Below are 13,581 nucleotides of genomic sequence, written 5' to 3'. Positions count from 1 at the left end.
ATAGTGGCATGGGGGGTTAAAGCGCAGTACTGGGAGGCTGAAGCCACCTCAGCATGAGTTCGATTCCCACCCCGGAGGTGACCCACATAGCGTGGTAGCTCTCTCCTGACCCGCCCACTGTTCCCCTCAGCAGTATACTTCCTCAGTCTGCCTGTTCTGCTCCCCATTCTGTGTCTGGTGAATCCTCTTACCACCCCTGCAACTCTGGTCTATACCCCATTCTATATGCATAAATAAATAAATCTTAAAAAAAATACATATACATGGCCAAGAAATCAAATGTGGCATGATGCAATAGTCTTCTACGTCTGTGTGATCCCTGGCCCTAGAACTTTTTTTTTTTTTAGTTTTATAATAGTTTATTTTTACATATTTTTGTGCATTTTTCCATCTCAGTTGCAAGCCCCTTGGGTTTCCCATTACCAAGTCACCCATGTGCCATCACCATAGTCCAGTGCACTTCCCTCCTGCACTGTTTTTGATCCCATTCCCCACTCTACCCCCACAAAATGTCTCTGGTATATAGCTGTTCATCATCATTATCATTATTTTGTCACCTGTTCCGTTATATTCCTGCTATGAGAGAAACCGTCCAGTATTTTTCCTTCTCTTTCTGGCTTATTTCGCTAAGCATGATCTTTCCCAGCTCTAACTATGTTGCTGCAAAAAACATGTGTTTCTTTTTTTTTTTTTTTTTGGTTGCTGAGTAATATTCCATGGTGTATATGTACCACATTTTTAAAAATCCAGTCATCCAGTTTTGGGCATTTGGGTTGTTTCCATGTCTTTCCAATTGTGAATAAAGCATCAACAAACATAGGGTGCAGGTATCTTTCTGAATCGGTGTTTTTGTGTCTTTTGGGTAGATACCTAAGAGTGGGATTGCTGAGTCATAGGGAAGCTCCATGTTTAGCAGTTTGAAGAACCTCCAAACAGTTTTCCATAGTGGTTGTGCTAGTTTGCATTCCCACTAGCAGTGCAGGAGAGTTCCTTTTTCTCCACATCCTCGCCAGCATTTGTTGTTGCTAGTTGTTTGGAGATGTGCCATTTTCACTGGGGTGAGGTGGTATCTCATTGTGGTTTCAATTTACATCTCCCTTATTACGAGTGATGTTAAACATTTTTTCATATGCTTGTTGGCCATCTGCATTTCCTCTTTGGAGAATTGTCTTTGTAGCTCTTCTGCCCATTTTTTGATGGGTTTGTTTACTTTATTTTTGTTGAGTTTCATCAGTTCTCTGTATATTTTTGTGATCAATCCTTTATTGCTAGTTTTGTGTGAGAAAATTTTTCCCAATCAGTGGGATGTCTGTTTGTCTTTTGTAATGTCTCTTTTGCTGTACAGAAACTCTTTAACTTGATGTAGTCCCATCTATTTATCCTTGCCTTCACTATCGTTGCATTGGGTACTCTATCTTTAAAGATGTTGCTGAAGTGTATGTCGTATAGTGTTTGGCCCATCTTTGCTTCCAGGTATTTTATGGTTTCTGTTCTTATTTTTATGTCTTTAATCCACATCTAGTTGATTTCTGTGTATGGTGCAAAGTAGTGATCTAATTTCAAAAAGTAAATCTTTTTTAAAAAATACAGTTACGAGGAGGAGCAAACAGGAGAAATAAGGCAGAGAAAACCATAGAAGGTACTGGGAAGGGAAACTATCCTGAAATCCTTGAGATGAAGCTGCACTGGGAGTGGAGGAATCCATATTCCAAGTGGCCCTAAGTATGCTAGGTGCCCTTTGATAAATAGTGCCAGCACTAATATATGGGCATTTTAGACCAAAAAAGAAACAATTTCAAGAGGGTAGGCTATGAATTTCTTCTCTTTTTCTTTAATAAAATCCTTTGCTTTCATCTCTATATTTTCATTTGGCCAACTAGAAGAGAAAAAACTTCATTGCCTAATTCCCTAGGGAACATAGAAGTTCCCTAGGTGACACTAGCCATTAAGCTCTCAGGTGGGACTGTAAGATAGGTCTTGCTAGTATAACAACCTCACAGTCCAGTATTCAGAAATGCTCTTTTGAGGATGCTTCCATATCACTGTGCCTTCTTATTTCTGCTGTCTGGGGTCATGTGAGTTTGAGTTATGGCAATAACTTGGGCAAGACTTTTCTTTCTTTACTTTCCCTAATATCAAACAATCTGTGCTACTGAGGGTGGGATATTTACTAGAAGAAGGAACATTGAGAGACAGGGAACAATAAAGGGGTTTTTGTGAATTAACAGCTCCCCATAATCTGATTTAGGGTTTAGTTAGTTCTAACTATAGGAGTTTTAATATAACATTAGAAGCAGAGTAAGGAGCTGAGGGCAAAGGAAGAAATAAGTGATATGTTAGCCAGACCAGTGGGAGGCATTGTGAAGAAAGTTCAAGACATTTACTGTGATCTTGCTGAAGTTACTATCAAGAAATAAGTATTCTCTAAGCATCAAGAGAATTGTATGTGCCTATGAGCTAGACAGACAGTATAGAGATTCACATCAAGAAACTGGGCAGGGAGAATCAGTGGAACCTTAATGATTTCCTTGAGCTTTTTCAAGGAAACTTTTTCAAGTTCTAAAATGACTAACTTAAGCCTTTTCATGGTCTGTTGTTCTCAAAATGGGTGCAGAAAACCCAAGTTTATCTACGCTTTTGTACAGCAAAAATACAACCATTAGTTTGGACTGCAGTTTCAGACATGGAAAGATTTCTCCATCCTTTGTCTTTTCCTTAAACTGTGATGCTGGCATTTTTAGCTTACTGAAAGCATTAGATTTAATGGCACAATAAAAATGGGATTAGAGATAAAGTCAGAGGGATAGGTTCAGACTGAGTTCTAATTAAAAATGGGCACAAATATTCATTAACATCATAAAATATTTTCTATAAGAGATGGTTTGATACTACAGACTTATTCCTAGTAATTGTACAGAATGGTGATGGGACTGAGAGAATAAGAGGACATACTCTTATGAAAGGGTTGGGGTGTTTGAAGGGGTGGGATTCCTTAGAAAGAAACTACAGTTACTGCAAATAATATTCACTTACAGCAAAAAAATTAGGAGTCAATTTTATCAAGTGATATGTGGCCATCTGTTCTTAGTTCATCTTCAACAAGAAAAAAGTCAAACAGTATAGTCAGACACCTAAAGGTCAGGAATAAACCTCAGTGCAGAAGTTAAATCTCTTAGCTATGGGTAAGTAAATTGTGAGAAGAGGGGAATGTAAGAATGGCTAAAGTAAACTACAGGGTTGGGTGGGGTAGAGAGCAGGGATTGGCTGCATCCATCTCTGACTCCAGCTCTGATCTGTGTTGACTCAGTTTATCAAGCAATCATATTATTTCAGTGAGCAAATCTTTGTCAACCAGGGAACAACCAGGGAAGCTACTCTCCAGCTCTCCTCCTGATTGACATGTGGCCTCTAAAGGGCATAAGAAAACAATTACATAGGACATTTATTTTATAAGCAAATTTTCCCCATAATGACAGTTTTCATTAAATAAAAGTTCAAGCTAAGATTAGTTGGTTCAGGAAACAGTGATGATCCCGTATTGGATAGGAGATCACTTTCCTATTAAAATGAAGGCAATAATAATAGTAAGTAGTATTGTTTGAGGAATTTCTCTGGGTTACACATTTTACTAGGTACTTCTCTTTAAATTTCAACAACCCTAAACTCATTACTATCACCATATTGTAGATCCAAAAGCTTTTAAATCTGAGAGGAAAATTGACTTGTCCAAGGAATTACTGCCAGTAAGAAATGCAAATACATATAAAATCTTTGTTTCCAGTTTGATGACTTCCGGTCTGTGTTTTACCAACCTATCTTCCTGCTTTTAGAAGTTCTCAACTCTGTGGCTCTAAAGTATCCTGTTTCTTAAAAGATTATGTGAAGTCAAACATAAAAGCTGGAGTACACACCTGTCCAAAGATCTAGAGAGTTCAAATCACATGAGCAATGGTCACATTTTCTGACAAGCCCAAGCTTCTACTTTGATATGCTCTTCCATAAGAGAGGTATGACCCTAGCTCAAGTTAATCAGAGTCTAAGATCTCTATCTTTCCCAATAAAAGTTCACAGAACAATGTGTTCACAAGACCCTTCATCTGTATGCTGTGGTGGTGTGAGCTACAGTTCTCCATTTCTGTGGCGATTATGTGGTTTATTGGTCTTGTGCTAGAATAGCACTTGTCACCAACCTCTCCTCTTGCAGGTCACTGTGTCTGTGAGGACAAACAAGAGTCATCTTGTTTACCCGCATGTTTGAGCTATGTTGGCTTTGTTTCTTCTCTTAAATCTACCAACTCCATAAGCAAGGACTGGGCCATCCCAAGATGAAGTTTCTCTTATTTCTTTCCCAGTGATTATGTACACAAAGTATTTGATCTGTAAAGGAAAAGGAGTTTACCTCTCTTCTTATCTGACATATGCCCAACTAGAATAAAGAAAGAGCTGTGGGAAGAGTTGATTCCCAGTTGATAAATATTATATAACACAATTTCCTGCAATCAGTGTTTACTAATAGTCATTTTTATAGTCCAGCTTGTAGAATAGGGCTGGTTTAGAAGCAGTTAACTTTAAATATTTGTGTTTGAGGAATAGATATGAATTTACAGTAGTAACATTCTCCTTCTCACTTGAATACTTCCAGATACCATGATTTCTCAGTTTTAAATTTAATGATTAAACCTTTGCTTCTATCCTATTACCATCATGATTTCACATATTCTGCATAATTCTTCTAGCTTAAATGCTTTTTAAGCATTTAAAAAGAAGTTTGTGTCCTCTTAGAGAATGGAGGTATGCACTAGATGGCATAGGGAGACAGGAATATAAGATCTTTCCACAAAGACAGACAAGTCATCACTCACCAGCCAGGGGACAGCCATCTTATAAAATCACCTCTTCACTTTGGGAAAGGGTTCCTTTCTTTGAAATTGTTAACAAACAGATAAATCATGGAGTTGCATTAATCCTGGGATGGGCTGTAAAAGGTTGGAAGTTCTGTTTCAGAAATGGAATGGGGCCTAAAGAAGGTTGATCCCAACATGTTGGGGAGTGGAAAGTGACTTTGTTTTGTCTCTCAAATATACCTGTGGTGCGTTGAAGTCGTAAATGAAGCATCTCATGAAATTTCAGATTGGTTGATTGAGGATAGGGAAAATATCTCTTGGTTAGTGATAGGAGTGGAAATGATGATGTTAATGTCAGAAATAATGACTAAGCACTAGTTCCTAAGCCAAAATACAGTCTTTTAAAAAAAAAAAAAAAAAAGATTTATTTACTTATTCTTACAGAACTGGGGTACAGGCCAGAGGTGTGGTGGGTAAGAGGATTCACCAGAGACAGAATGGGGAGCAGAACAGGCAGATTGACAAAGTACACTGCTGAGGGGAGCAGTGGGTGAGTCAGGAGAGGTCTGTCACACCATGTAGGTAAGCTCCCTGGCAGGGGATCGCTCTCAGTGGCTTCTGAGAGCTTCATAATGCGGTGCTTTAAATTTTTGTGCCACCAGGGAGAGCCCCCCAAAAGATATTCTAACAAGAAAAATGATATCCAATGTCATCTAGTGAGCTATGTTGGCAGCACTGATCTTTCCACCTAATATCTTCTCATGCTCCATAAAAGTGTGTGTGTGTGTGTTTGTTTGCATATGTGGGGGAGGGTGGAGTCTATTTCTGAGAAGAATGAACAGAAAGAGATAGATCCTGTTCATCTTTGAGAATTTTAGACCTTGGCCAGACCGCAGGTAGAAGACAATTCTAACTTAAGTGCTTATTTGAGTCCTTTGTCTCATTCACTTTATTTTACTAGTATGTGTCAGGCACCATTCCACACTCTTTACAAATACTAATTATTTACAAGCCTTTCATAACTCCAGAGAACAGTTATTGCCCTTCTTTTATAATGATAAAGATGGCCTATTACATAACTACTGACCATCCCTCTACTCTCATTGACATCCTTTTCTCTGTTGTCTTTAGGTAATTTGATATTGTGTGGGGGCTTCTGACAGGAAAGATGCTCAAAACACTTGGCCACACCATGGAGTCTCCCAACCACACAAACCTGGATCCTGCTGTGTTCTTCCTCCTGGGCATCCCAGGTCTGGAACAGTTCCACCTGTGGCTCTCACTCCCTGTGTGCTGCCTGGGCACAGCCACAATTGTGGGCAACATAACCATCCTGATTGTTGTTGCTACTGAACCAGCCTTGCACAAGCCTGTGTACCTGTTCCTCTGCATGCTTTCCACTATTGACTTGGCTGCCTCCTTCTCCACCATCCCCAAGCTTCTGGCCATCCTCTGGTGTGGAGCTGGACACATCTCTGCCACTGCCTGCCTGGCACAGATGTTCTTCATTCATGCCTTCTGCATGATGGAGTCCACTGTACTGCTTGCCATGGCATTTGATCGCTATGTGGCCATTTGCCACCCACTCCGATATGCCACGATCCTCACTGACACCATCATTGCACGCATTGGAGTGGTGGCAATGATGCGGGGGTCCATGCTTATGCTCCCATGTCCTTTCCTCATAAGACGCTTGAACTTCTGCCAAAGTCATGTGATCCCACACACATACTGTGAGCACATGGCTGTAGTGAAGCTAGCCTGTGGAGACACCAAACCTAACCGCGTGTATGGGCTGACGGCAGCCCTGTTGGTCATTGGAGTGGACTTGTTCTGCATTGGTCTGTCCTATGTCCTCATTGCACAAGCAGTCTTCCGCCTCTCATCCCATGAAGCTCGCTCTAAGGCCCTTGGGACTTGTGGTTCCCATGTCTGTGTCATCCTAATTTCTTACACTCCAGCCCTCTTCTCCTTTTTTACCCATCGGTTTGGTCATCATGTTCCACTTCATATTCATATTCTTTTGGCCAATGTCTATCTGCTCTTCCCACCTGCCCTGAACCCTGTAGTGTATGGAGTTAAGACGAAAGAGATTCGGGAAAAAGTTGTCAGGGTGTTTCAAAGAGGGCAGGGAGCTGGGGTCAAGACATCTGAATGACTCAAGAATGTAAAAGGAACTTAGCCCCAAAGTAAAGAAGCTTTCCAAATTGTACAATCTTCAGTATTTGAGACTGGAAAGAGGTCTCAATAGGGGAATTATGTCCTCCATAGAATACCCTAGGTCATTTCCAAGAATAATAAGTCACAAAGGATGTCAAGATGTTCAGCATTTTAAATTTCCTACTTATGTTAAAAGTGTCTCTGAATAATCCTAGGAATTTTTGCATTTATTGGCCCTTTCATACCTCCAGGCATGGATTTCTAACCTTGTGCATTAGGCTAGATCTGCTGTGTTACCCTCTACAAAGATCGAAGAAAGGCTCATACAGTCACAGTTAAAGAAACTACAGTTTTAAGTCACTTACATGCTTTTACATCCTGTATTTTTCCATCAAAATCTGAAACCAAGAAGAGGGAAGGGGTTCATCAATACCCACAATATTAACAAATAGCAGTGCAAGGGCTTGAAGTCTAACATTCCATGGTTCAGAAGAATAAGACTTTGAGAGATAATGGCACAGGAAAGGTCAAGAATAACTCTTTGCTTCCAAAGTTTGAATATTCATCCCATAGATATATTCCTATCTACAGCTTAGAGGCTGCCGCTGCTGAAGATCACTCCCTGAGAAGCAATATACAAACATTCTTACACATACATACAATTGGAAGTAACTTTTAAAAGTCATTGATGCCTATCTGTGAACCCAAAAAAAGAGAGTCTTAATTGATTTTATCATTTATAAGAGGGTCAAGTTGATCTTAGTTTCTTATTCTAGCTAACATGTTGTAGTGGAAAGTTTTTATTGTGTCTGTGAAACTGGGATCGGAAACCGGTTGCTGTATATTCTGAGTCTTCTGTTTTCCAAAAAGAAAAGCTTCAGATAATTGTTCTAGTACATTTCATTAGCAATTTTAGTGGTTTTAGTTTTGAATATATTGACAACATACATCATCTGCTTGTCCTCCTCTCACTATGCCACACTTGTTGTTAGGTGGAGGAGACAGAGAACCCATTACTGGAAATTCAGACTCATGCTTGGAGAAAAATTAATTCTAAAAGCAGAAAACCAAACCCCAGCTTTTAAAGCTTGATCCTCAGAAACATGAATATTTTGATTGTGATAGTTCACATAGGTGGCGATAGTTTGAAAATGTTAGGATTCAATCAGAAACTATGAACGTTGTCTAATTTTCAAAGTAAAAACAGTCCTTACATTATATTGCCAGAGCTGGTTTTCATTCTAACCCTCTAATTGAATTATTCTTATATTTAAAGTTGATTTTAATTAGTTTTATAAAATTCTAAATATCATAGTTCATCTATCCTCATGTCTGGATCAATTCTGGATTCTGTGTCATCCTCTAAGTGTGGAACAATCTGGGAAAGGTGTAAAAGCATGGAGATTGCAAGCATCATTTGTTCATAATTTCTCATTTTAACTGGAGTTCATTGATAAATAGCTGTGAGTTTATCTTCTACATGGTTTGCAATAATACACTGGTATGTTCTAAACCTCCTGCCCTTCATGGCTTTCAGATTTCCCTACTTTCCAATCCATGAAGAAAAATTAATGAGTGTTGAAAGTAAATGCTCTCATTTCTACTCCATTCAAATGTCCTTTTGACACATGCAGCATTATTTCCTCATTTCCTGTATAGCAGGCCCATGAATGACATAATTTCTTTCAACCTCAAATTCTATCAGGTGTGGAATCAAACTGGCTTTTGTTATATGTCATTTCACTTAAAGTTGCAGTTCTCAGAAAGCTACTGATGATGTTAAGTGAAGACTCACTGTATTCATCTATTACAAACTCCTTGTTTCTGATCAAACAGCTTTTCAAAATATGTTATTTTGTAAACTCAGATCATCACTTACTTCTAGTTCTTATGTTCACGGCCTACTTGATTTCATTGGCACTTTTAGCCCATGGTAGATTTCCCTACTTGATTTCATTGGCACTTTTAGCCCATGGTAAGGACTTTCCCTTATTAGGCAGTTTCCTAAAAATATTTTTGAAGTCAATTGGTTCTGCTTTCTTGACTTCTACCCCATGTCTTAACTATAATCTGACTTAAATCATAAATAGGGATTGGAAATTGTCAAAGTCAAATGTCTGTTATCAAAGTCTCCTGAAATCTTTTTCATTTGGACTACCTTACAACACACTGCATAATAATAGATAATATCTACTCCAAAAAATATTGGCTGCAATTCCTCTTCTTATGTTTGTATTTTTCCTTCTTGTTCTCAAAGAAAATTTTTTAGATCAAAAAGAAAACTTTATCAAAGTCCATGAGGAAGAAACAATAAAAACTTTTCAAAATTAAGTACAATAAACTTAGTAATAAAAACAGTCACTATCACTAGATAATAAACAACTGTAAATGTCATTGATGTGTAAATTTCTCTAATAAAATTAGTATAGACTTCTAGAGCTTAACTTCTATGAAGACAGGTCCCATGCCAATTTTATTGATCATTTTGTGTATTTGGGTGAGTGTATACTCTCTACTTATTTTTTTTTTAAAGATTTATTTATTTACTCATACAGAACTGGGATACAACCCAGAGATGTGGTGGGTAAGAGGATTCACCAGAGACAGAGTGGGGAGCAGAACAGGCAGATTGACGAAGTACACTGCTGAGGGGAGCAGCAGGCAGGTCAGGAGAGGTCTGCCGCGCCATGTGGATTTCCTCTGGGGCAGGTGGGGATCGAACTCACACAGAAGTGGTTTAAGCTTCTTAGTGCAGTGCTTTAACCCGCTGCACACCAGGGAGGGCCTACACTCTCTACTTTTAGGGAGTATAGCTAAAAAAAAAACAAAAACAAACAAAAAAAAACAGCTTTTCACCATAGAATTTAGAATTCTCTGAGCTTTGGTACTCAGCAATAGTTTAAACACCCTAGTAAAATAGCCTGCTCTTTCTTGGTCCATCTTGGTTTCATAAAGGAGGATATTTTTCTGTTTGTATAAGTTCTCAGTTTACACAATTGGAAATATATCTCAGAGTTAATCTCTTTTTCAATCTTTTGGGATTTAACATCCTAGGAATTCAGCTTTCTCTGGGGGCCTTTCTCTGATCACCTTGCCAAAGGAGGTTTATTATCATTGAACTGCTTAGTACCCTCCATAAATTCCAGAAGCGCATAGTTTCTATATTTGTGAATCAGCGTAGGACACATCATCATCTCATATGAAATATCATTTCTCAAAAAGTTGTGACATTGTCTCCAGTATATTTATTCACGATCACTTAACTCCCTGGCTGGGGAATGAACTCAGGCTACAGGGCTGCCAATGGCTTTATAGTGCTGAGGCTTAATCCCTTGCGCCACCAGGGAGGCCCAATTTTTGTTTTCTTAACCCCATCTACAACATCTCAGGTAATAAGCAATTTCATCAAATTCTCCTCAGTTTAGTTGCATGTTTGTTTTTTGTTTTTTGCTGGATCCTGGCTGGTTTGCCTGACTGATTTACCTATCCCACTGCCACCTCTCTACACTCAACTCCTCTGTTATGACTACATCTGAGGATATAGACAAGCTGAGCAGGTGAGAAAAGGATCTTTAGATGAACAAAAAGAAAGCTAGAGGTAAATGCAGGATTTTTATCCCCATGAAAAAATTTATCCTAAAAATTTTCTTCCCTTTTCTCTAATCTAAAAGCCAAGAAAAGCCCGTATGTCTTGTATTTCATAGTTATCTGGGCTGGCTTCCATTGCATCATATTTGGTGTGTTTGATTAAGTAGCTGGGAGATTTTATGGGTAATTTCTTGAAAAGGAGAATAAGTATGTTTTGTGGTTTTTTTGTTTGTTTAGTTTTAAAATTTATTTATTTTCTTACATCATTATTCATTTTTGTATAGTATTTGATTTCTCCTTCAGGTGTAGGCCCTACAGTTCTCCCACCACCAGAGCACCTGTAATCCATCTCCATAGTTCCTTGCGCTCTTCCGAAAATGAAGGTAAATTCAGGCTGCTGACCCATCGGATGTTAGTAACTCTGTTTTGTACTATATATTGCCACTTACTTTCCAGTTAGATAAAAAAAGTAAATTCTTTCAGCTTTCAGGTCTATTGAAAATAATGTAAAGGATCTCCCTTGTGAGTCTGGCTTTCACAAACACTTGAATTCATTTATATTAATGTAAAGACTGGTAAAGCTAAAACTCAGTGCCTTATAGACTTATAAGACTACTTTCTTTAGTAGTAATAAATCACAGAAAAATAAGATGACTGCAGAAAATTTATTGTTTAATGTTTAATCTTTTCAATAAAGATACGAGAAGGTGATACTTATTTTAAATATCGAAATAAAGATGATGGCCATAATAAGGGAAAAGTTCATTACAACAAAACGGAAAGGGTACCTTTCCAACAGAGATAACTGATACACTTAATGGAATTTAACTGTCAGAAGTTTTTGTAAGAGCTACTTAAAGGGAATTTGGAAAGTGAAAAGGAAATGAGAAGAAAAAAATTTGAAAAGTGGTAAGGAGTACATGCCATCAATTTGTGAAATCAGACATCATTATTCTGTCAAAGCGAATGAAAGAAAGTCAAGACATGGGCAAAGAACGCGAGGGGCAGACACAGTATACCGACTGGGAACCCCGCGAATATGTCCTGGGCAGTGCTCAAAGTTGCTTTTACCCAACTTATCAAAGAGACCTTGTCCATTTTTAGTTGTATTTTAACATACATTATAATGAGATCTTTGGATGGATGTGATGTCTCCCATTCAGAATTCTACAGATGAATGTCATTAATTCAGCAAGGTCTTAGCAAAATCTCCACAACAAAAGACTCCTTTGTGACTATGGACTTCTGACTTTTCAAGGAAGCAAATATAATGTTCCCAGGGTATAAAATGATAGAAATGATTAAAAAGCCCATACTGGGTGGTGACAGAAATGAATATGACAAGCTGTGTTTTTTACAAATTTGTTTATCTCTTACAAGAAGTAAAAAGTGGTGAGTTACCAACGCCTTCCACAGAGTAATCAACAGGAGAGGAGGAATTTGTAATCCGTGAAGAAAGTCAGAGTGGACAGAGGGAAGGAGGAGTGTATTATTTACTCAGAGGAAGAAAAAGATGCTTTGGTTAAAAGGATCAGCAGAGCTTTGGAAAATGTTCATTTCACAATATATATAAATCAAACAAACCACTAGGTGGTACACCAACATACACAGTTAATTAATTCTCAGTAAAACTGTGGGGTGGGTGTGGCAGACCTCTCCTGACCCGCCCACTGCTCCCCTCAGCAGTGCACTTCCTCAATCTGCCTGTTCTGCTCCCCACTCTGTCTCTGGTGAAGCCTCTCACCACTCCTGAGCCTCTGGCCTGTACCCCAGTTCTGTCTGTACAAACAAATAAATCTTTAAAAAACAAACAAACAAAAAAAAAACTGTGGGGTGGGGGGAAGAACATGGAATTCAGTATAGAGGAAATTTTTGGTGTATTTTGATCATGATTTTAAAAAGTCACACATGTAAATATATTAAAATACATTTTTAGCATTGTTTTAACAAAAATGACCATAATGTATTATAATGTATACTGGTATTTTTTTTTTAATCCTATATACTTAGTTAATTCAAAAATAGGGTTACTATGGTTGAATAAATGTTCATGATGGATAGGAAAACATTTTAAACATCTTATTCTCAAAGATCATTTTAAAAGAAATGCTACAATAAAAGGAAAAACATGAAATACATGAATGATTTCCCTGCTGTGATTATTTCTTACTTTGTATTTGTGTTCCCCTTCTTTCATTCCAATAGTTTTGTGCTTATGTGATAAGACGGTTGTGTCATTAAAATGTAAACTGCGGCCCTCCCTGGTGGTGCAGCGGGTTAAAGCACAGCACTGAGAAGCTAAAGCCACTTCTGCATGAGTTCGAATCCCGCCTGCCCTGGAGGTGACCACATGGCATGGCAGACCTCTCCTGACCTGCCTGCTGCTCCCCTCAGCAGTGTACTTCGTCGATCTGCCTGTTCTGCTCCCCACTCTGTCTCTGGTGAAGCCTCTCGCCGCCCCTGAGCCTCTGGCCTGTACCCCAGTTCTGTATGTACAAATAAATAAAACTTTAAAAAAAAATGTAAACTGCACTGCTGGAATGTACTAGAAATGCTACTTTAAAATTTTGTCCTTTTTTTATTGCATCAGTACTGTTGCTGGTATTAATTCTCTTTAACGGATCTTGTAGAGGGTACTGATCCTGAATGCAGAGTATAAAAATAGCCCAACCACAGACAAGTTGTACATCAAATGGATATAGCAATTGACTTGAGTGACACTACCTGGAGATAGGGAACACCCAGATATTTGCATTTGGAAAGCTACTGTAGTATTGATACCTAAAATCCTACAACATTGCAATGAATCAATGTATACATGAAACACTCTCCATTAAATGCTTTTGATCTATTTTCTAAAGGCCAGTGAATAAAAAGGAAATAAACATTTGCTATAACATTTAATCCTAGTTTTCATTAAAAACATGTTCATTTTAATTCTCACACACTCACCATACTAGCAAGCAAAGAATAGATGACACTCTTTATT

The 13,581-nt window shown here is 38.3% G+C and overlaps 1 protein-coding gene across 1 annotated transcript; it reads left to right on the top strand.

Moving 5' to 3' along the window:
- The first annotated feature begins 6,012 nt into the window (after positions 1 to 6,012).
- Positions 6,013 to 7,002, top strand: LOC101628237 (putative olfactory receptor 52P1). The gene has a single exon (XM_004683125.1). The coding sequence runs from the start codon at positions 6,013 to 6,015 to the stop codon at positions 7,000 to 7,002; it is 990 nt and encodes a 329-aa protein (XP_004683182.1).
- The last annotated feature ends 6,579 nt before the right edge of the window (positions 7,003 to 13,581 follow it).

This window comes from Condylura cristata, unplaced genomic scaffold, assembly GCF_000260355.1.
Source record: "Condylura cristata isolate star-nosed mole 26May11 unplaced genomic scaffold, ConCri1.0 scaffold00015, whole genome shotgun sequence".
In the NCBI taxonomy this organism is placed as follows: domain Eukaryota; kingdom Metazoa; phylum Chordata; class Mammalia; order Eulipotyphla; family Talpidae; genus Condylura; species Condylura cristata.
The sequence above is the reverse complement of the archived record's forward strand: the minus strand, read 5'-3'. Positions and strand labels throughout refer to the sequence as shown.

Coding starts and splice junctions, on each gene's coding strand:
- LOC101628237 (XM_004683125.1), top strand. CDS start 6,013: ATGCTCAAAACACTTGGCCACACCATGGAGTCTCCCAACCACACAAAC.